A 24,732-nucleotide genomic window follows, 5' to 3' on the forward strand; every position below is an offset into this window, starting at 1 on the left:
TGCTACCGCAGCTGCCAGCAGTGGGTGGGAGGGGAGCGATTTGGGGGCAGAACTGGAAAGCACTTCTAGCAAAAAAGCAGTGTCAGGCTCAGGGGGAAATTTCTTGCCCTATCTACACCAACACCCTGTGGGAACCTGCTTCTGGAAACAAGCTGGCATTATTTGTTGGCATCATTTTAGAGGAAAGTTTTCACCAAAGTCTTGGAAAACCCCGCCCAAAAAATACGTTCCTCAGTCACTGTAGTTACTCAGGGTGCCATGTTTCATATATACACCTTGCTGTAGATCTGTAGTGACACTGAAAGGACAAGTAGCAAGCCAAAATTATCTCACTCATTAATTAGGAGCCATTCTGGGATATTTGGGGATGAGTGGTCTTCGACAGATACTCAGTGATGAAAGGCACAAAGCTCCTGGGACGAAGCCAAAGTATCTTTATACACATCTCGGGCCACAGGCAGCAGGAACTCATCTTCTGACACTGTTAAAAGCAAGCATCTCTCTGCAGGTTAATGAGATACAAATAATAAGCAAAGGATGTGGCTCTGGGCCAGTGTCCTTAAAAATATTTCAGCTTACAACGTGATAGAGACAGCATGAAAAGGAAAGAGTAGTGTTTACACAGAGTTTGAGGATGATCTTTAAGCAGACAGCAATTCACAAAGGTCCATCTGAAAAGCGGACATATTCTTTGAAACATATTTGGGGATAGCTATAGCCTGATTTAATATTTGAAAATGCAGTAAAGTGTTGAAGTTTTTAGTCACTGCGTATTCTGTAGCCCTGCCACGTACCCTGTCCTCAGACAGTGTTACACTACTATTAATATTCATCATTTAATACTTCTCCCCCAGTTGCCATAACTAGTTGGTATACTTTTTTTTGTTGTTATTGCATAAAATGTGAAAAAATATGCCTTGTTTCCACTGTTAATAAACTCTATCTTCCTCATGGGGTTTGCTACACCAGCCTTCAAAGAAACGCGGGGCCATTGTCACTACCTATAACCATTTGTTCATGGTGACTAGAGTAAAATAGGTCTTTAGTAAGCATCTAGTGTGAGAAAAGTACATTGAACAAAGATTGTTAACATCCTAACTCTAAACTACTTTTCTCTGGGATTCAGTGAGTTCATACATCTCCCTTCTCCAAATAGAAAGCACAAAGCTTGTTCCTCACCATCCCAGGAAAAAGCAAAAAGAAATTGAAATTAATATTTGTGAAGTTGGTGAAGCACGACATGGGCATCATTAAATAATTCAGTCATAAGGCCTGTGGAGTCTTTAATTTTCCTCTTCCTAGGAGAAAAAAAAGCTCATTTTACTCACAAACACTCCTAGGACAGAAAAGGAATGTTAGAACAAGTTTTCTCTGGAAATCTCTAAATGTCCCTCCCTTCCCATCTTTTCTAATTTCTATGTTGTTAGGGCACATTAACCTCTGCAGCCGGCAAGGACACCTGGCAGAAAATGAACCATCCACCATGAAAACATATTGCTAGCAAATCCCTGGTAATATACAACTAAAAATATGGCAGGATGCTGCAAGATTCACCTACCAAGTGCCAAAGAACTAGCACATGGTCAACATAACAATTTTTGTCCTTACTGGCATTACTTTTCATCTTATTTTCTACACGTTTGGGTTACCAGAATGGCAGGCACTCACTCAGCAGGCTTTGGCCGGGCACTACCCTCCGGCACAGCGCACCATCTCGCAGTTCCTGGTGCTGGGCAAGAACCGACTTAAGCAAAGACAGCCCTCATCCACCCCACCACCTCCCCGGTGCGAACAGCAGCTCCTGGGGGGGCCAGTTGGGCAGGGGACGTTGCTTGACTCCCAAGTTTCGTAAAACACACTGTAGCCCAAAGCATGGTCCCAGTTACTGCAGGTACTGGGTGAGGTCCTGCGGCTTGTGTTACGGAGGAGGTTGGATGAGATAGCCGCAGCCTCCAGGTCTGAAAAGCTATTGAAGGGCAGGATATTTCTTCTCTCCTCATCTTCAGATCTTTTCCCCTGATTTCTCTGCATCTGGGGAAAGGCCAAAACTAGAAAGCCCTACGTATTAGTCCGTTAGGTTGTTTCAAGAAAGCTTAGGTTTAAACCCAACTGCCCCTTCCCCTCAAAGCCTGCTTTGGGAGTCTCATTTTTTCCCCTGTTCCCAGTCACCACAGAGTTTGGTAGATCTTGTACCTAAAAATATTAAATACCTCATTACCATAAATACCAAAATAACTTGATTTTTTCACATAGCTGGAATTTAATTGTATTTCTCAGACCTCAGTTTTCCTTTTGAATGAAAGCAAGTCAAGTTAGTGCTTGTGATTCTGGAAACCCAAACTTGTAGAAGATAATACCACAGACTAGGTGCACAATGACAAGGATTGCTGTATCGACGATGTGCTGGGTTTTGGCATTTACAATAGTTTTGTTCTGATTGCTGTGAGTGAAAGTTCTGGATGTATAAGTTCAATTCACTGAAAAATAAGTTTGAAATCTTTCACACATGTGAAACTTTATCCATTGCTAATAAGAATATTCATTAGTTGCTATGGTTTGCTGACTAATATGTTGCTTTGGTTGACTTGTTAAACAAAATGCTAGAATGACATGCTCTGCTGATTCATCTCTCTCCCCGCTTCCAGATGTTATTCTCGACTGAGTACGAAAATTATGCTTTCTTCCACAATTCCTGGCACCTTTTATTAAAGATTTTTCAATTCCAAACCTGACATAGTTTTCCATTTCCTTGCAATGTGCATCACGAGTTTCTACAAATCGGATAAAATTTAAGGATAAAGGAATTCTCAAGAAACAGAAACCACATTAGATAGAAGGTCTGTGTGGAATAATCTGTATTTGACATTAACATATTGTACATCTCTCACAGAACATTAAAAAAAATCACAATGAGGAGCAATTGGCATGTGGAAAAAATTAATTTCTGAAAAAAATACACAAAGGCATCATGAACTGTCAGCCCAGCGTACAGGTGAGCCAGATTTTTCAACTAAGAGTCAGTGAATGTGTTTCATTTTAGTTATTATCAGACATGCCCCAATGCCCTGCCGGGACACACCACCGGTAGTTTCAATCCAATAAGGACTGGAGTGTTGTTAAATGCCAATAGCAGGCTCATGCTGTAGGAGATAGAGGTCATCTTGAACTCAACAGGTTGGTCAGGACATCAAAACACAGATCTTTTAGGGGCCAAATTAGAATGTAACTTTTATTTTCCTATCTACCGTGAGAAACATTGTTCACTGAACCCTTTCAAAATGCGTTGGTCTATTTATTTTCACTGTTGTATCTCTCTGAGGAGGTGGCCCATTAGCCAGACTGCTTGGAGGTAAGACTCCAGGAAAAAGTGCTCTCAAGCTACAAGGAAACCTGTGGAGCCAGGTTTTGGATCAGGGTGCTCAGATAGCAACGAGGAGGGAGCAAGAAAAGCATCGCCACAACTGTCTCTACAAATTAGTGCGAACTGTGAACAACAGCGGCGTTGTCTCCTTGCTGTCATCAGACACAGAGAAAACCGGTAACCTGCAGCCAGCCAGGCAGCAAGCAGAGGTGTCGTGCCTGGAGATAGCCCAGATAGCACCCGGCACGGCAACGTGACTTACTCCAGCTCTGCTTGAACACGGTGGCCAGCACAGATCTGTGAGGTCCTCATCACTGGCATTTCCAAGGCCACACTGGATCTCTCATAATAGAGGGATAAGAAAACTGAAAAGTGGCCCCACAGATTGAGAACGACAAAAGGAATTTTTTGGGGTTTGTATCGCACATCAGTAACATATGTAAGCCACTCCTGCAAAATACACGCGGGAAGAGAGACTTCATGGCTAGCGAGCATCCATAGTCCAGAATCCTGCTTTATGCCGCAAGTCAGTGTCTGTACTCAGAATCAGTAAGCGTTCGTGGTTCAGAAAAACTTTTCCAACAGCCAGTATATCGTGTAACCATTGCTGTTGAGACATGCAGCACTTTTCACTGAAGCAGATAGTACTGGCAGTTGGTGGGGGTAAAGTCATAGGGATGTGGTATAGCAGTGGACATTGCAGCACAGAAAAATGTCTTGTGTTCCCAGGAAAATCCTATTTTATCCAAATATCTGGTTTCTGTCAATGATCATAGAATGACAGAGAAGACACCACCTGTTTTGAAGGAAACAGACCTTGTGAGATCAGTTAGCCCTTCTCCCGCCTGGGGAACACCACCTGTATCCACACCTGACAGATGTTTTTCAAACTCATTCTGAGAAATCACCAACAAGATTCAGTAGTCTAGAAAATTGTCCCAGTCTTTTGCTATCCTCACATGAGATGGCATATTTACAAAAAAAAAAAAAAGAAATACCTCCTCCAGCTATTTCCTCAGTGGTATTTCTATGCTTTGTAACGACACAAAGCACAGTGAATGAGAATTAAATAGGTAACAACCTTTTGAGTTAAGAGGAAGAAAGTCTAGGTAAAGTTTCTAATGAAATTTCTTAACATCAGGACTTCTGAGTTTCTGTTCTGATTTATTAAGGCTCTGTTCTCTCCAGACTCTCTGATATAGAGAATTTCAGGAAGAAGGATGTCTCCAGGAGGAAGCAAAGGTGAGGTGACTCTTTGATGGGAAGCTAATATCAGCAATAAATATAGGGCAGCTTCTGCTGCTTCTTTACCTAAACCTTTCTGAGAGGCTGAATAGACTTTGCATTTCCTTAATGGAGATACATTTTTTCAATTTAAAATCCTATGCCAGTGAAATACTGCTTTCACTGATGATCGCAGCAGGGAATCAATTCAGTATTGCACATTCTGAAATAGATCCCATAAATTGCCTTAGCTCCTTGATTGCGACGCAAGTCTGACAGCCCACACAGCTGAGGCTCTGTCCCTCTATTTAGGCAGGGGGTGGCATTCTGACTGCCACCTTACAGACAAAGCAGGTGAGCTGGCAGCAAAGATAAGACTGAGCGAGATCTGCTGACATCAGATTAACATAGACATTTCTTTCTTGATAAGTGTTTGATTTTCAGAGGCTCTTGAGAATTTAGAGTTCAAATCTCTGAGATTCATGATACACTGTACTATACAAGGTCATTCCTGTGGCTGACAACTTTATGGGCAATAGCTCTTGCCAGCAGATAGCATTCAATCCGTGCAACCATAGGCTGAAAACTACATTCATTTTTGGCTGTAACATTGCAGGTCCAGCCTCATGAACTGCTGGGAGCACAATTTATCTTACGTGGGCTTAACTAATCGTAAGAAAGTACGGGAAACATTAGATCGATGTTTCCGAGAAGGAAATTGTCATGGTGAAATTCAGGGATTAGCATGAAACCAGAGAGGCTGCTGCTGCTGGAGCAGGGACAGGAGCTCAAAGGCTGCTGGAAGCCAGTCCCATGTTCAGGCTCCAGCAGACCAGTTCCCCCTGACTTAAGATATATGGGCAGTGAAATTTGGTACCAGTATGCGTAGCTCATAATGAAACCACTAGATCTCGTAGTCTGAAAATGTGTCATCAGCCTCTTGGACCTGTGAAGTTGAGCTAAGTGGAGACAGACTCTACTTTTAACTCTACTTCTTATTTTACTACAACTAGTGAAACATCATTGCCTGTCTCATGGCAGAAGTTTATCAAAACTCGTGTCTAAAGAAACTTTCCTCCCCTCAAAACAACCTTCACAAGAAAAATAAACAAACCTTTACAGAGCCAGGCAGGCATTGCACCAGTCACTGGATCCCGCATTTCTCAGCTCAAAGCTCATTTTTATCTCCACGGTGTCCAAACTACTAACCCTGACGATATTTAAACTAATACCACAATGGGTAAAGTCTTAACACTCTAAAAATCCCTTCTCCCAGGGAGGTAACGAAAGCCTCTAGAGTAGGGGATGAGGGAGCAGACAAGCCTGCAAACTTCTTCTCCTGGTGAGCAATATCCAACAAGGAGAACATTTGGGTGATGCACAATCATCCCTAGGGGACTTGCTTCTCTCCTGCTCTACAGTACAAGGACTTAACTGCAGAAACATCAAAGCATGCAAAGACCAAAAGAGCAGCAACTCATTCCTTTGCTTTTCTTTAAACCTTGCAAAGGACAGATATTGAAAGCTGACCTACTGTGCCTATGAAAAGATTTGCAGTTCTGTCCTGGAATTAAACTACGAAAAATTATTCCTGTAATGAACGCAGCCAGATCGCAGGTGACATAGCCTAGGAGGGATTTTTTTTAGAAAAGACGAAGGTTTTTTTTGAAGACTGTCACATATTTTTGAGGGATCACCCCAAACCCCCAGACCTGCTTTGGTAACTTCACCTGCACTTCAGAGGCTGAGATGTGTTTGTGCTGGGGGCAGCTAGGCTCAGGGCTCAGGGACGTGGGACGGCTGGGCAGCCAGAGACTGCTGGAAGTTGCTACGGCTCTGCTAGACTGTAGGAAAGAGCCAGCAGGATGCAAAGTTAAAGCTGACAAAAGATGTGCAGTATATCATATACGGCTGATGCTGGGCCCTGAAGGCTTTCATTCTAGTGGAAGAATAACAGCCGCTACCTTGTTTTTGACAGTGAGATTGGATAGACAAGAAGAAGCTGCAAAGATACTACAGGAATAAATAGAACACCAAAGGCAAGGGAAATCTCTGCGTGTGTCTGTGGGTGGGTGATGTGTGCATGTGCATCTACAAACACAGGTTAAGTGAGCTGTTCGTGTACCACAACTTCTCAGGCTGGTGTAAGTGGATGTGGCAACGGACTGTGAGGGACCTGTATCCGTAATATCATCCACTGTCTGAAAAGGGGTCCTCAGTTTGCACTGTCAGGTAGCAGCTAATGTTTGGTATTCACAGTAGACAGTAAATGATGTCTTTGATTTTTTTCTTTGATATAATAATTTTGGAGTAAACAACCATTTGTTCCTCTTTCTTTTCCAGTGTAAAGATAGTCACAGACTTATCGATAAAGGAGAAAGTTCTCAAGTGGCTCAGGCAGGTGCAGCTTGCGGACTGCGTATAGGCACGACCGACCCAGATGTTTTCTGATACACAACCGGCACAGCTGGGCAAGGCTGGCAGGACCTGGGGAAAAAAAAAAAAGGCAAGAACAAGCACCCCCAACCCCACCACTGGTATAAGTCAGAAAGCAACAAACACCAGCAAGATTTGCAAATCAGATCAAGCATTACACAAGGTCTTGCTGAAGCCAGGGAGGTCTAAATACATTATTGTTCATACTCAATTTACGTTGTCAAAGCTGGTTCAGTGATTGAAAACTATGAGCGCTAAAATCCCTTTTTCTGCATACACAGCTAGGCTTTTCTGCATCTTATCTTGAGCAAATATTTAAAATATTATAAAGGCATCTGCACTGGAGAGACAGCTCCAGGATGCATAGCCCTTGTTCAGGATATAAGACAACTCCCAGCAGCGTTGTGAGGATAAAGACGAGAGGGGTTACGGGGAGCTGCAGAGGTGTTCAGTGTAGACCAGTCATAATTGGGTGGATATGGCAAATACAGTCAGTGGTTCATACATAGAGAACATACTTCTTCCAACTGCTGGTGTCTCAGCAGGTACCTGGGCACGTATGAACTGCAACTTAGCCTTAGCTACATGACCACGCTGTCTTGGAATATTTATGTTGGTCAGTGCTCCTCAAAATAATGTCTTCATGTGTCATCCAATTTTAATTAAGTCTGAATCAAAGGAAAACATCTTGAAGATAAAAAGTCTCCAAAAGTTTTGTGCAAAAAGGAACTGAGGGTAAAAAAGTTTTAAAAAAATCTAAATAAAAAAGAAAATCAGAATAAAAAGATGAGAGGCCTTTCTGCCCTTCCCTTGCTTTGGGGGAAAAGTTGCTGCATGTGAAAAACTCGGAGTCCACTGGTACAAAAGCTGTTGGAGGACTCATGGGGCCAGCGGTGGGGTGGGCTGGGGCGGGGGCTCCCACGTCCCTGCACACAGTGGGGCTGCCTCGGTGGCTTCCCCACGGGGTGAAGCCATGCAGGTGCCCCCAGCCCACCCCACCATCAGTCAGGTGAGGGGCACACCAGGCACAAACCCACCGCAAATGAGGCTCCGTTGTTTCTGCAACTGCATGCTTGCCTGTGTAAATGCAACTTGCTATGGACGTGTCCCTGCTCCCCTTCCCTTTCCTCTTGCTGGAGCTGCTCCAGGTTGAACTTTACTTTATGTCTGCTCAGAGGTGCTCAGTTTTTGAGCCCTGTCTCAGCCCTGTCCCTCCAGATTCTGGCCAAACTTTAGCGATCACAGCAGCCTTTGACAAGCAATGGGTAGAGATGTGTGCTTAAAAGCCTGTCCTTGCATCTTCCAGGTAAGCTTCATAATCTGTGCTTTTACTACAGGAAAATTTAGGAGCCTAAACTGGCTGATAATGCCCCCTCTGAGAAGAAATTAATAGCAAAATGTGGGAAATATAGAAAAGACCACTTGTACTACTGTCGCTGGCAGTGAAGAAAGAAGTTACCATCTCCCAAAGCAGTTAGGAAAACAGAAATATTTTGTATTTCACATCTCTTAATATCTAGGAAGAGGAGAAATTACAGGGAGCCATCTAAGTAACAACAGCAGAAAAGTCAGGGGGTAGACGGAAAACTCTCCAACTTGGGGTGCTTATTTCAAACAAAAGGACCCCAGAAAACACAGAACTAGAGGAAAAGGGCAGTTGCAGATATTAGATACGGCAAGGTATCTGAAAGCAAAGGGCTAGGTGGGGAAACGGAGGAAACTTCATTTCTGAAAAGTGAAGAGGCAGAAGGAGCTGAAGTCCCTCTGACTGTGAGGGAGGAGAGGGTGACAAGCTAAAAGTGGAAATCAAAATGAAAGCTCAGGAAAAGGAAATTATTAATACTGGGATTTTTTTTTGTCTACACAAACTCTCATTCACACAGGGCAACTGGAGCAGGACAACTGCAAGCTCTGCCCTTGCTCACACAGCCTGCCATTGCTGAGCCCTGAGCATCTCAGATACGGGGACAGAAGTCACAAGAGGTGAGAAGCATTCAAGCAAAAGTCCTCCCAGAAGTTTTTAGACATGACAAATTAAAGCTTTGCCTGAAAAGCCGTGGATAAAGGGAGCAGGACAGAAGGATATTAAGCCAATGTTTAATTTCCTCCATAAAACCCACTTGTGTGCGGAGGGCCGGCACAAAGCCTATGTGCAACATGGACAATATTAATTTACCATCCAAGAGCTATTTTGCAGCTGGAAGCAGGCTCTCCGTGCACACCGTACTTTGCTCCTTGGTGGGGAGCGAGCAGGCTCGGGAAGGGGGCAGGCTGCCTGCATGGGGGACCACCATTCACCCTCCGTGATGGCAAAGCCCTGGATGGGTACAGACCGACTGAGAGGGTACCAGTGAGCTGGGAAACACGGAGGTTAGAGGACAGGGGGCGGGGGGGTGCTTAATCCAGCACGTCCATATCCCAGGGATGTTGCTATTTGACGCACCAAGGTCTGGCTGTATGTGGTGCAGGTGAAAATGGCACAAGAGGATCCAGATTCATTTCTACTCAAAAGTTTCTTCCAGTAGGCTGACAAGATAATGAATTGTAGGAAGGCTGAAAGTAAGCTGCAAAGGGCACTGCTGGTTCGTGCTGAGATTGCAGCTCCATGAACCGCATGGAAAAGCTGCGTGCCATGAAGCTGAATAGTCAACTGGCAAACAACTCTGCTTTCTCCTGGTGACCGAGGGCACACACACTCGTGTCACTTTTTCTGCGGGAAGCAGGACGTTGAGCCACACTGGCAGGTTGAACACAAGATGGTGGTACTAAAATATTATCATAGAATCATAGAATGGTTTGGGTTGGAAGGGACCTTAAAGCTCATCTGGTTCCAACCCCCCTGCCCTGGGCAGGGACACCTTCCACCAGCCCAGGTTGCTCAAAGCCCCATCCAGCCTGGCCTTATCTATGAATAAACTCTCATGGCAGTTTTTAATCCTTAGACTCCCAATAGGTAAATACATATAATTTTCCTTCAGTAGACAGGAAAAGAAAGCACAGAATAACTGACTAATTTACCCACTAAAACCCTAACACTTGGTGGCAGAGCTAGCAACAAAACAGAGATCTCTTGCTCATTTCTGTGTCACATGCTGCAGGATTGAAATCGGTAGAGAAGGTAAGAGAGGTTATATAGAGCATCACTTATAAAAGCAGTTAAGAAAACGTACTTAGGTGATGGAAATAAATACTGTTCTACTTAAAAAGAGAGAAGAAGAAAGGAAACCATTACCTTCCCGAAGCAGAAGCACCTGCTCCACTTTGCTGTTGGGTATGGCGAGATCCAGGGCACATTTGAGTTCAGCATTTCTGCATTTCAGGTTAGCACCATAGTCTGTCAGCAAGATGACCACCTCCACGCTGGATTTCCTTGCTGCTGCATGGAGGGGGGTGTCTAATCGCTTCCCCATGTTAACGTTGGCTCCTTGAGTGAACGAGAATGCGTGGTTAGACCTGGGAGGCAGCAGGAACTGTCCGAACCTGCATCACATGGTCTGGTTTCCACCAGTAGCCTCAATAAGTGAAGGTGATGGACAGCACACAGGCCTCCCTCATTTCTCTCAATAGCAGCAGTGCAAAACTCAGCAGGTCAAATACCTGCTGGGGAAAAGTCCTCTGAGCCACCAAACCCTGTCTGCGATGCACACAACTGAGCAGCTTGACCTTCAACCCAATAGATGTTCAAAGCCTACCATATGCTCTGTAAATTTGTTAATAACGTAAAATCTAACATAGATTACATTAATCTAATCAGCAAGGGGAGAAAAAAAAAAAAAACACCAAACCTTTAGGTATCTCATTGTAATAACTTAGGGAGCACAGCAAGCGAAATGCTTGCCTTAGGCTTGCCAGGCACAGCAGGGCCATACTTTGAGCAGGTATAAGTCAGCTAATCATAGAATCATAGAATCATTATGGTTGGAAGAGACCTCAAAGATCATCAGTTCCAACCGTATACCTGATGCCACCATGCCCACTAAACCATGTCTCGAAGCGCCAGATCTAAACGTTTTTTGAACATCTCCAGGGACGATGACTCCACCACCTCCCTAGGGAGCCTGTTCCAATGCCTAACAACTCTAACAGTGAAGAAGTTCTTTCTAATGTCCAGCCTGAACCTCCCCTGGCGCAACTTGAGACCGTTTCCTCTTGTCCTGTGTACACTGACGGTAAAAATTTATGCTAGCTTATAGGCTCTGCCTGGACCTGGAGTGATTATTCTTTCAAGCAGTTTTACGGCTGTCTTCATTATCCACTGAGAAGTAGGTGAAGTTAATGCTTAGCATGGCAGTTCCTCATAATCAAGAGTTGGTTTTGGTCACTAATACTAGTCAGCATTGTCTGTGCTTCCTGTTATCATTCTAGAAAACTAAAAGCATCTTATTTTCACATTCAGACAGTCTCAGGGAGGTCTCTGTAATTAGGGATTTTTTTACCAAGGAAATCATAAATGCTTCATGAATGCAGGTGAAATTTTTAAGAGCCTCAAATGAGTTCACAGGCTCAGGCTGCCCAAACACCTCTCATGGCAATAACCCATGATGCTTGCAGTGGAGAGGCAGCCTGGAGAGACCAGACCTCACACCACCACAGCTCTCCCCTGGTCCCTTTTCCAGGTGTACCTAGCTCCAAAAGCTTCCTGACGCAGTCTGTCCTCTGGTACGTGCAAGCCACGTAGAGTGGGGTACCGTGCTGCAGGTCTTCTTGGTCAATGTCAACCTCATGGGCCAAAAGGATCTCCATGCACTCCCTGTGACCTGTGGAGAGAAGAAGAGCCATCAACTGAAGTGCTGCAGAGGGGAATACACCCAGATACAACCAGTGGGGCACGAGAGCTGGGAATAAGCCAAGCCTATTTATCCGTACGAGTAGGGACAAGTTTTTTTCGGAAAAATATTTTAACATCATTAAAAGTTGTATTCCCCACTTAGTTGTTGTTAGCTTCACTCACAGCCTGAACGTTACCTCTCTTGACCGCTTCGTGAATGGGCGAAGCAAGGTGGTTCCTGAGCTGCGACTTGGCTCCGAATTCGAGGAGCATGTTGACACAGGCCACGCTGCCACTGCAGCAGGCGTTAAACAGAGGAGTGACCCCATCGATGGTGACTGCGTTGACCTGGAACAGCAAGACACACCTAGGATAATCCAATTTAAGAGGAACGCCCTTGCAGCGTGCCTCATGTGCACACCAGAAATGCATGAGGAAAACACGCTTCTCTTTTTTAATTTCAGAATTGATTTTTATTAACAACTTGCAGAGTTCTATGTTGTGGCACAACATATATAACATCGTCCTTTGAGGTCTGCCCTCTTTCCTGGATAGCTAGTGCCATAAGGCAGAGAGGCTGAGAGTTGCTCAGAAAATGCAGATTTTATTTTTTTTTTTATGTGGACAATTTGAGTATCTTCATGACCATCTAGTTTGCACCCACCCAAAGCCAGAATATGCTCAGATGAAAATGGCTTTGCTTTTTAAATGAAAACATTTACTGCATGCTTAATATTTTCACCTGAAAACACACTTCCAGCAAAATAAATTTTCACGGAAACAGCCTTAATCTTGAACAGAAAAGGAGCTTGGAAGAATTTGTGTTCATATGTGTCTGTGTGTAAGAAAGAAAGAATTCCCTTCCTACGTCTCCGATGTGAAGACCTGGCAAGGACCCCCATCTCTCATTCTGCCCTGGGGCAGCACAGCCCCTGGTTTGCATTGTGCACATTGCTGTAGCTGCCGTGTTTAACTACGTAGCAAGCCCTCAGAGATGATTTATGCAGCAAATCTGCATGTTTTTAATTCTGTGCACGCTGGAGAAGAGCAATGGATTATGCAAGCATGTGGGAATTTGTGTGATTTCCAAATGAGGGAGAAGAGGAAAGAGACGGGAGAGGAAGGACTGGAGAAGTCCTGGGCCACCAGGGAAGTCAGAGGACTTTGCTACCAGTGCAAGCACAGGAGCTGCATCGTAAAGGTGTCAGAGCACCAGGGTAGAAATACCTCAGCTCACACAATTTAACTAGCAAGATACTTTGCCTTTAAAGCGGAGAAAGGCAGTGATGTTTAAGAACCTATTGGTTTATTCTGGGTAATGCAGCAGTGGACCATCTGCAGTTGATACCTTCCTAGACATCATTTCTCCTTGTTCATTTGAACTACTGCCTTGTTTAGGATGCTGTATGAGTTAACCCCTTTGCCCACAAGGTGCTTTTCCCACAACGACTGGCCAGTCCTTGCCATCGCCAGTGTTCTGGTCCTTGTCATCTTCAGCAGGCTCCAGTGCGAGGCCACGCTCCCCGCCGTGGAGCTGCACTTGCAGATTCGGCAGGTACGCTGGAGGAGGCAGCCCCTGCTCCTCGGTACCTCCTCTGCTTGCTCACCTTCATGGAAAACCAGTTCAGGGAACAGACCTGGCTGGAAAATAATCATGACAGGGCCAGGAGGTGGGCAAGTTGGCCTGGTACGGGGAGACACCAGGTACTGCAGAGTGGAGGACATGTGACTGCTCAGATTTTGGAGCCCAAAATGCATCTCGCTCTTCCTGAAATTGCAAGGCTCCAACCACGACTCTGTTTCAACAGCATCATCCCTACAGATCCCAGCCTTTTCCTTGACCTTCTTCCCCTCCTGCCAATTGCTGAGCTAAACTGTGCCTCATCCTGCACAGCTTCTAAAACAGTGAAAAGAAAGAAAGAGATATGCCACGAGGGTATCTGTGCTTCAGACAGATTACATTCTGCAGCCCTGCAGCCCACCACTGCCCACTGCCTCCCCTCAGTCTCAGTGGGCAGATGTGACTGGAGCTGCTGGAGGCACTGGGGATCTGTCAGCACCGTTCATTATCTTTTACAGAGGTAGCCAGATTAAGTTCTAGTTGGGCTTTGGCCCTTCTAATATTGTCCCTGCATAGCCTCACAACATCCTGGTAGTCCTCAACATCCTTGTAGTCCTCAGGGGAGACCTGATCGCTCTCTACAATGACCTGAAAGGAGGTCGTAGCCAGGTGGGGGTTGGTCTCTTCTCCCCGGTAACTAGCGATAGGAGAAGAGGAAATGGTCTCAAGTTGCGTCCGGGGAGATTTAGATTGGATATTGGGAAGAATTTTTTCCCCAAAAGAGTTGTCAAGCATTGGAAGAGGCTGCCCAGGGAAGTGGTGGAGTCACCATCCCTGGAGGTATTTAAAAGTCGTGTAGACGTGGTGCTTAGGGACGTGGTTTAGTGGTGGGTTTGGCTGTGCTAGGTTTACAGGTGGACTCGATGATGTTAAAGGTCCTTTCCAACCTAAAAAATTCCATGATTCTGTGATTTCACAACAGGGCCAGCGATTCAAGCAAGCTGATAACCAAGGGTAAGCAAGGAGATAAGTGAAGGAGAAAAATGACTTCTTTGGTTTCCCTCTCCACTGGGCATTGATTTAACTGGTAAAAGAGGAAAGAATGGTAAGACAGCTGTGCTGGAGTAAATGGTTTGGGATTTAAATCTGGCATTCAGTTTAAGAAGTTAACAAATGCATTTTCTTCCGCAGAGGATAGCTTGATTGCCTGTTTTGGTGTTGCTCGGCTTCTTGCCATATAAATCGAAAATGCAGCTGAATGAAATATATTCTTATGTATTTCATCCATTCCTGTACTTCCGTTGTTAACATGTATTCTACCTTAGGTCCAACCAGGGAAATGTTATTTTATTAGCAGATAAAATGTTTCGTTGCTTCAAGCACATCTATTTTTACTTATGTAAGACTCCCAAACCACCCCACTGAAAACTGGAGACAGTTCCTGTGATTGTTATGGGGTGAAAAAAAAGGGGTAAGTCATTTTCTTCAAGGTTATTTTCACCTAGCATCTCTCATTTCTTTCCATCAGTTGTGACTCTGTTTCACATACAGAGGGAAAACAACACAGAATAACTGTGTGCCTCAAGCAGCCACTGGGGAAGGCAAATCCATCACCCACGGAAACAAAGCACTGTTTTATTTTTCCCTGTTTCTGTCCATCTGCATCCTGGCCCTGCCATGCGGGCAGCCCATCCAACATCCCTGCTGACGCAGGGAGCATCCATGCTCCAGGCGCCCACATCCCCATCGACATCCCCGGGACTCACCTGAGCACCGTTCTCCAGCAGCACCTTGGCACAGGCAACGTGGCCACCCAGGCAGGCTTCGTGGAGAGCCGACACACGGTCCGTTGTCACCAGGTTCACATTGAAACCCTACAAGGCAGGGTGGTGGGCATGAGGGGAAAGCCCTGCCCAAACCACGTGGCTCCCCCGGGAGCGGCGTGGGTGCAAAGGGCGGGTGGTCCGTGGAGGGGAGATCCACGTCGCTGGGTGCATGTCCAGGGAAGGTACATGGGTTGGATGGACGCTGTTCAGTGCTTCGGTGCTCGTCCCCAAAGACGGCAGCTGGTGATGGGGTTAAAGAGGAAGCAAGGGCAAGCTATGCCTTCTATTTCTAGTTCTTTACAGTAGACGGTTAATCACAGGAGAGACACCACATTTCTTTTTAACTTTTAAGGGTGGCATTATCTTCCCTATCAGGCCCAGCACCAGGAGCGACAGCTGGTGGGATTCTCCTCCCTGAGCGGGAATGCCTCTGGCACAGGTGTCAGCAGCTCAGCTGGAGACCTCAGTGGGGAGAAACCGGTTCCCCTAGGATATGTTCATCCCATGATAAACCAGCTGTTTCTAGTAGGTCAGATGGATTGTGTCCTAAAAATACTTCCACTGACTATATGGAGTGCCCATTGTGTTTCACTCAGAGGTAGTAAGTACCTGGTAAACCCATAAGAGAGACGAGACAAATCCCACCCATGAATCAGTTCCTCTTATTTGACCACCCAGGAAATGTTTTACACTGGAAGAAAGAGCTGTGATTTACAAATGACATGTATTTGCCCAAAGGACACTTCTTACATCTATTCCCGCACAAACAGACACCAAACACGTTCACAAAGGAGAAAGTAATTGCCATTTGTGTTTTCCCCAGAATGCAGCTAAATCTCCTGGTAATTAAGATTTTACAGCCGTGTGTGAGAACAGGCCTGGAACCAGCTCTATTTTCCGATTTATGTCTTATATTTTGTAAGACAGTTGGTCTCTCCCTGATGTGCCATAAACTAGGCAGCTCACGAGATGGCAGCAATGCACTTTTTGGTACGCAGCAGCAAACGCGATGGGCAGAAATCTGTATCTGTGGGCAATGGTACACTAAATGAGCCACCGGTCCCAATGCAATGGGCGTTAAAAGCAACCACTGTAATCACTTTAAGCTAGACATTCTGTGACGGAAGAACAATCATTTTTCAGTCATGTGAAAGCATTACTAATGTAAAAGCTGTGGCTAAAAATTTCCCGTGCATTACATCAGTGCCAGGGCAATAGATAAAACCTTGAAAAAATGTTGAGATTCTATATATATGGAGAAAATTCCATTTTCTAATTGTATAGATACTTCATACTTAATAACCAGCATATTCCTTCAAGATTAATATCTTCTAGAGACTTCTGGTAAGAAGGCCTGTTCTCAGTCATTATTCAGATATATACATTTAACAAATTAAATTCAGTCATTGCAAGCGAAAGAGTAAGTACTGACATCTTGGGCAAAACAGCAGTCCCTTCCATTACAAAACAGAGAATGAGTTATAGATCTTACTATAGCTGTTTGCCAAACATCACTCATGTTAAGCCTTGTTTTCAATGTATGTGGAAAATCAAACTCTTCTCAGTGCTGGAATAGGCAATGGTGAGTTCTTGAGCTCTTTTAAAACTCCAGCGCTCCATCATCGCCTTATGTCCAAGCATTCCCTGGGGAGCAGAAGCCTCACTGGCTTTCTTGAAAGCTACAGTCCCACGGCAGAGGCTTCTGAGTGTCCCCCATATACTCTGAAGTATAGCTCCACATTTAATTTTAGGCTAGTAGTGTAACTATACCAGAAGCAATGAGCAATGATTACGCTGCTCCAAGAACAGCTCCGTCCTTACATTTATCAAGCTGTGGTGAATCAGCTCCAATTCCCTCTCTACAGACATTGCTCCTTGATCTCTTTTCATCAGCAAGGACCCTCATCCTTCACTCCCCAAATTAAATGTCTTCAGGAGAAGGAGAAAGGGCGGATTAACTAAATGATGTATAACCACAACACTGGGTGTTCCTCCAGTGTGTAATCATCAGTGTATTACTGGGGCATCTAATGTATAACCACACCACCGTCTGCCCCGTGAATAAGATGGTGTAAGGTCAGCATAAATGGAGACAGAAGGGGACAGAAAACCAGCAATGCCCTGAATGAATAAGCCCTCTTCCTTATTATCCCTAACCTCCATCACTTCCTTTTCCATAAAATCATTTGATATCAGCAGGCGAAGGAAAGAGGGGTCAGGAAAAGGCAGGGGGAGCACCGGCTGTGAACAGCAACCTCTTCTAACTGCAGCCAGGGCTCGGTCGGTGTCTGGAGTGGAGGCCTTCTCTCCTTGAGGGCATCGTTCATTCCAGCTGTGGCCTCACTGGTGAAAATTATTTACCTTGACTATAAAATGTCTGGTGGCCAAGTCACAGAGCTTACACTCGGGGATTTAATTTCCCTGCAGACATCCTGATTGTGGAGGGGAGGGCAGCGGTGCATTCATGCCAGATGAGGGCATCGAGTTTAAGCAAAGGTGGTAAGGAAGATAGTTGGCAAAGCATGAAGAACCATAACCTGTCCTTTTGCAGCTGTCCACTTTCCTATCCAGCTTCTTGTTATTTCTAGTATATTCTTTCCTCCTCTCTTATTTTTTTTTTTTTGCCTGAACTCTTGGTTTCATTTGGAGCAGAGGGTTTCAGGCTGACAGCTCTCTCTTTAGGAAGACCATGCTTGCAGTTTTATAAAGCAAGATGTACTTCTACAGCTTTCTACTGATTTTTTTTTTAAATAGCTGATATATATATTGTCCCCATTCTCAAGCCCAGCTGATATGGCTTGTCATTGAGAAAGAGCCCAAGGATCATTTTTTCTCACAGCAAGCTACAAGCTGTAACAGTCTTTGTCCTGCCCTTGTCCCCAGCATCCTAAGTAAGTAAATTAATACATGCCCAAAGGCGTGCATGCAGATATATTATTTATACAACTGTATTTCTTCTGCCCTGCTGCAGTCTGTTACCAGCTCACCAACTCACAGATGCAATTCAACAGAAACTACGCTGCTTCCCAATCTTTTCTTTATCTGTGGGCTTTTACCTGTGCAATCAAGGTTTTCAAAGAGAGGAGCCGTCCTTGGAAGGCAGCGTCATGAAGAGGGGATCGGTCTGCCCAGCTGCCTGGAACAGCAAATGCGTAAAAGTTAATTCAGGTAAGCAGCAAAAGCAGATCCTGGGAGGACAGAGGAAAAACCAGCCCTGTGTAAATGCAGATTAGGACTGAAATCAATGTGGGGTCAGCGGTGAAACTGTTTGATAAATTGATTTCTGCAGAGCAGCGGAGGGCTCAGCGCTCCTCAGAAAGCTGACTGCTTGCTAAGGGACCTAAACAAAAGCTTCTTGGCAGAACTTTTAAAAACAGCTAAAAACATGCTTCAGCAGAGAGCACGAGTTTAGTGCTGCTGGGACTCAGCCGGCGACTTCAGAGCCTTGCGATTCTCCTATTCAAAACCATATCAGCCTCCGTCTTTCCTAGGGAGCTTTTGTCTCAAATCATAGTCCAGCCTCTCTTACGCTTCGTTAAAAGATTCATAGCAGAGAGACGCGGGGATGACTTGTCCATCAAATGGATTCTGGCATGTCCCTGGCAGTTTTATTTCCTGAAGTGACAACTTCATAAATAATATCCTCCTGCTCAGACTACCAGCTAACAGGTTTCATCCTCCTCCTCACTGGAAGGTTTCAGAAAAGGCATGGCAAAATAAATGCTGCCTGAGGGTTTACTTTTCTTCCTTAATCAATCCGAACTGTTGAACAATTCAGACTCCTTCACATAGGCTAGATTGCCCTTTTTCTTATTTTAATCTATTCATGTGCCAAGAAAAAAAATTCCTCAGCCTAGCTACTACCTACAGGTATAGTCAGTCAGCCCCGGTTAAATCCGTGCAACTCAAGTAGAGAGCAAATTTACTTGTCCTATATTAAAATTTATAACCATATCACGACACAGTGTGTGGTAAGTATTTCTCCCGAGGCCAGTTGCATTTACAGTGCCACAGGAGAGAAGCAGTACCCGTGTTTGCATTCATGCTCGGTTGTACAGCAACCCCATGAGCACTGTATTTGAAACTCTTGTCCTGTTTAATTTTTTCAGCTACGTCGCACACCAGAGAGAATGGAAAGGGTGATTTATCTCCATTTCAGGTATTACCCGAGACAGGGAGAAATCAATGAGAGGCACAGACACATCCCTGGGGACTTGAGGCCAAGGATGCAGCAGAGGTTTCAGCCTTGGCCAAGGGAGTTTTCCTTTTGTTACCCGAGAACCGGGATGCACTTCAGCTCATGAGGTTACGGTGTTAACCGTAGGTGTTACTTTTGGTTCCATTTATTTAAGGAGCTGTTCCTGGGCTCCTAAGGCAGCAAGCTGGCATGGAAAGACCAGCCAGCACAACATACGACCAGGCTCCCAAGGACCAAGTAGGACACACCAGGCAAAACGATGGATACAGGAACCAGGTAGGGACTGAGAAACATTTTGCTGAAAACATCCAAAAACCCCCACATCCCTCGTCATGCTGGTGACTGAAATAGGCAAGCTCAGTTCGGAAAGTCAGAAGACATTGCAAGGGACAAAACCCAGGGCCCTTATACAGCAGGAAGATTCAGAAGTAACTGAGACAACAGAATTACAGTGCCTTATTTAACCTTTTATGCACATAGCATAGCATGTGCAAGCGCGCTTCACACGCATGTACAATGCATGTGTATGCACACACACGCCTCGCCATGACAACACATGCTGCTGCATACTTCCATGCTAGCTACAGCAACCTACCTCCCTGAAACGTGTGGCAAATATAGTTCCCATACGGGGCACCTCTTCCCATCACAGTTGTGAGTGACATGTCTGAAAACACTGTCTTTTTAAATGTCTATGGATAAATTAAGCAGCGCTGCTGCTGCGCTGCTTCACTGCAAAGAGAAAAGGCTGTGAAGCTCCGCCTGTAATCCAATCCAGTGCCCCAGCCACAGCATCACATGAGCTTATGTTTTGTAAGAGTATCCTTAATGGCTTTTTGCAAATGGCAACTTGCAGATAAAAATATGTTGTGGTCTGCTAAACTTCAAGGCACTTCGATAAGAACCTGCACGAAGGAAAAACTGCTGCTTGCCACATGTCTGACTACGATTGCATGAAGGCAAATGACAGTAATAAATGATTGGAATTCTGTTCTGGAGAATAACAAATAAATTAATGACCCCGACATGCCTGTATAGAAAGGCTTCGTAAAAAAATGCTTTGCTGCAGTATTTCTCTTGGCCAGATCTTAATCTCTCTGCTTTGGGTGGCCATCTGGCACCACCCATGTTCTGCCCACATTCATGTGCACTATTCATCATGAAGCAAGTGCCCAACAAATGAGTCACATAAATATCTGTGATGTCACAACACTGATAAGAATCTTCAAGTAGGAAAATATGTCCTCATTAGTAGTAAATTTAAAATACTGTGTCATTTTAATTAGTGGAATTATCAGGCATGCAAATGCATGTCTACCCATTATTATGGCACTGATGTGAAGGAGTAAAATCACATAGGAAAAAAAAACAAAACAAAATAAATGACCTATTAAATAGCCTGCTAAATACGATATATTCCTGTGCCATATAGTTTTCAGAATAATTTTAGCTGTATTCATTTTTATCATCTGATTTAACAAAACAGTGGTTCTTAGCTTGGATTCATGAAGTCATTAGCTATATCCTCCTAGTACCTCCTTTCAGAAAATCAACGTGCTAAAACTTTTCCCTAAATATTCTCTGCAGTAAAGCTAGCTATTCAGTAAAACCATCTGTAAGCCCCACTAAAGAATGCCTTGGTTCCGAGAACAACCTTTTTATTTACCACAGTGCCTTGAGCAAATGTTCTCCTCGTTCTAGCTGGGTAATTGTTGGAGTCTCATATTTTGCACACCTAGATCATGCCAACACATACTGACACTGCAAAGACCCCAGAAATGGAAGGCACTTCAGGTTAAAACATTCACCCATGCATTTAGCAACAGATTTCTCATTTCATGGCAACTCAATGATTTAAATCCTCACGTTACAAAAATGTAGCAAAATACACATTTAAAGGTTAGAGTGCCCACATTTTTACTTTACCTGGGACTATTCCATAGATCTCTTCTGCTATCCTGGCAGCCTCTTTTCTGTTGCCTTTAACAATATAGAAATGGGTCAGCAAAGCCAAGGAAATCTTAATTAAAAGCTTGAAGCAAAACAAAGCAAAAATGGCAAAATAAATGTTAGTGAAAGCATGGAGTATAGAACTGCCCTCCATTTTGGTTTGCTCTTTGAATAGTTTCTCAGGTCGGCTAAGTTGCACCGGGCTATTCTTGGTATCATATGTCATCTATTTTAAACCCTTCAGAACCTGCTGTTCCTCAGTTACCAAAAATACATTCTGGTTTTATTTGGTATGGGCTATTTGACACTAAATAACAATACCAAGGATAAGAGAGTTTGAACATCCCATGCCATACAGGAACCCAACAGAAAATCCTTTCCAAACCCACATGAATTAGAATAAATTTTCCGATAATGTTCTCCATACCACCTGAATGCGTACACATCCACATTATATTTATTCTTTGATGTAGCAGTTCCATTTACTGCATAGGTAAAGTTGCAGAAATTGTTCAGAGACATTGCAAAAAGAATTCTTTTCCATCTTTCCCACCTAGGTAACAGGCCCTGCTGGTACTCAGATACAGAACAAAGGCAAGCATAATGAAGAAAAGCATTATCATGAAAGAATCTGAAATAAAACCACCTATTTTCAAAGCCAGGGCAAAGAAGTCAAAGTCATTCTAGGAGAGGAAAAGATACATTGAAAACGTGTGATCAGAAACACATGATAACATACTGGTATTTTCCATCACTCAGGGATAAAGAACGGTGTCCATTAATATCTCTTGCAAACAGCATCTTACTGTTTTGAAAGAATGGAAATATTTTTACATTATCCATCATCGATTCAAAGGTGTCACATTTGACACTGAAGAAGACGCACCCTTTCTTTAACTGCCCTTTTTTCTTTCTGAAGGCACACGGCTTGCGTAGAGAACAGAGCATTTTTTCTGCATGTAATTAAATGAATCTATGTAGAATACCCTGTGTCCTTTTCATTTAATCTTTTCTGGATTCCTATTTTCCTACACGCACAGCAGGAGGGAGATTTATTTCTTTCTTTGAATCCCCTCCTTGCCCAGGTTCTCCTACCCTTCAATTTACACACCTGCCAAGGGAAAGAGCAGGATGACTTCCCTTTCTTAAGAAATCTCAAGGAGATAGTGGATATGCAGAAGGCAATTTTAGAGCAAATTATTTCCCTGGACATTTTAGATGCAATTTCTTTTGTTTTGTAGCAACACAGCTGGCTTAGTACTTTGCTGTCTTCAGCACTCTGCCCTCCTAGTTGCACTGGAATGCTGTATAAAGTATGTGCAGACAGACTGAAAAAAAAACACCCCAAGCTATTTTTTTTCATTTTTCAAGTGGATCAATTCTTCTAAAATTCTGAACTAAACCAAGGTATTACATTTTTACCAATAACTTAACACCTGACGTAGATATTATGTATACCTTTCCTTTCACAGTAATATAATACACCTGTAGAAACTGTAACACCTATGAATCCAAAAGAGCAAAATTGTCTGTCTTAGTCACTGTAATACTGTTTGCCACATGACAAGACAGCTGAAGACACGGATTACATGGCAAGAGAAGTTCAATTAAGGAATCAGAGAAAAACAGTGAAGTTTGCTCAGCTGGGAAACAAAACCGAGAAATTAGCAAAGGTAGACCAAAAAAGGGATGATCAGTTAGCCCTGGAAAAATATGAGGTAATGAAAACACTTCCCCTGAAGCCAGAGGAATAGCAAAAGGTATAAAGAACAGAATATAGGATGTAGAGAAAAAGAACAAACAGAAAAAAATTCAAGATCATTACAAAGAAAAGCTCAGCCTAAAAGACGGAGAAATCTTTCTCATGTAGGATCTACAAAACTGACAATAGAACGTAAGCAAGAAGGAACAGCACCTTTTAAGAGAAGGACCAGAAAACAGACTTTTGGTCGCAGAAGAGATCCATTGATCTTTCACAATCAGCCTGCCAGACAGTAGGTAGAATTGTACAAGTCCACAACCTTCAGAAAAATACAAGAAACTGGAGATCAGGGGCTTTCCATTGAAATTCTCTTATCCCTAAAGGAAGGTGAAATTCCAATAATACCAAAGAGCTCTCCAGGTAGTCTAAAAAAACATGAGGAACCAGTCACAGGAACGTGACTCTTCCAGGAGGACAAACTCCATTTGTGTAGTAGCAAAATCACCCTCCCGCCTTCAGAACAAGACAACTGAAGACTTCTAGTTAAAGGATGGAGTAATTTGAGAAAATCTCATGTGATCTCTTAATCTGCTCTTAGGGTACCAGAACACTAGGAAAATTACTGCGGTGGCTTAAAAAAAAAAATCGTCAGTGGGAAGACGTTTGAACAGCAAGGTGGGAAGTATTAATACTGGTGAAGGTGGTAGTCAGGTAAGGCTTAGCAAGATCTGGTGTGATCCCTCGGAAACATCTGGTATTTCTGAAGCTAAAGAAGGGTGAGCAACATAACGTAGGCATGAGAACAGCTGGAACATGATGAAGAGCAACAGTAACGCAGAAACAGGAATCTCATCATGGGAGTTGAGCGAGATGGATTATGCAATTACATCGATAGACTGGTGTGAACAAGTCAGCCCTCTCTAGAAAAAAACATGGCTTATTGAGAACTTCGGCAAGATGCCCAAACTAGTCCATGAATCACTCTAGCTTTCAGCTACAGTAATTACTAAATTGTCAAATCAAACTATCCAGAAAATATATTAATCCTTCAATAAAATTGTCATGAGATGTTGAATGAATGAAAGTAGTTTAGCTAGATCCTCCAAAGAACTGGAGAGCTAATGTTTATGTATCTTTAGTTTACAAACATGCAAGGAATAACCACAAAAGGCAGTCCAGCTTAGAAGACAACTCATTTTCACTATGGTTCACCTTAAATTTAGCCAACTGTAGAGAAATGTCAGATGTGACCTGGAGAATCTGGCAAGGAAATAAAGATTAGAGGGATCTTCTTCTCAAAGAAGTTAAAAGAAGTATCGGTCTATTCTTATGCTAGATCCTCTTTGAATTACAGCAGTATATTTCTAACGTGTATAGTTCAGAGTTTGAATATCAAATATATTCTATCAAAATAAGGCAACTGGGGGAAAAAAAAGAGACAGAAACCCTTTATCTCAAAGGGAAGAGATCAGAACAAAGACATACGGAGATCCTAGCTATTTGTTTTTTATCAGTTTGATCAAACAAATGACACTACTTCCCATGCAGGCCTTGCCTCATTTGCATCCTTAGGACAGCACGCTTACGCCACTCTTGCTTTTAAAAAGGGATGTACGTAGAGACTCACTGGTTGCTCTCAGACAAGCAGATGTGGGATTCATCTCATCCATCGCACCATGTAAGGTCTGGTTATCTGAATTCCTGCT

The 24,732-nt window shown here is 43.7% G+C and overlaps 1 protein-coding gene across 3 annotated transcripts; it reads right to left on the reverse strand.

Moving 5' to 3' along the window:
• Positions 1-6,947: 6,947 nt before the first annotated feature.
• ASB11 (ankyrin repeat and SOCS box containing 11, E3 ubiquitin protein ligase) lies at positions 6,948-21,478 on the reverse strand. Of its 3 annotated transcripts, XM_009698541.1 has the most exons (8): positions 21,301-21,478; positions 18,233-18,312; position 17,077; positions 15,117-15,172; positions 11,987-12,137; positions 11,644-11,778; positions 10,254-10,445; positions 6,948-7,072 (listed from the first exon to the last, which is right to left on the reverse strand). In XM_009698541.1, exons 1-8 carry the CDS (start codon positions 21,476-21,478, stop codon positions 6,948-6,950), a joined length of 918 nt encoding a protein of 305 aa, XP_009696843.1. The 3 variants fall into 3 exon arrangements, with proteins under 3 accessions (XP_009696843.1, XP_009696842.1, XP_009696844.1); XM_009698540.1 differs by lacking the exon at position 17,077 and having other exon boundaries at positions 15,117-15,224; XM_009698542.1 differs by lacking the exons at position 17,077; positions 21,301-21,478 and adding an exon at positions 19,970-20,039 and having other exon boundaries at positions 15,117-15,224.
• Between the last annotated feature and the right edge of the window lie 3,254 nt (positions 21,479-24,732).

This window comes from Cariama cristata, unplaced genomic scaffold, assembly GCF_000690535.1.
Source record: "Cariama cristata isolate BGI_N322 unplaced genomic scaffold, ASM69053v1 scaffold5974, whole genome shotgun sequence".
Taxonomy (NCBI): Eukaryota; Metazoa; Chordata; class Aves; order Cariamiformes; family Cariamidae; genus Cariama; species Cariama cristata.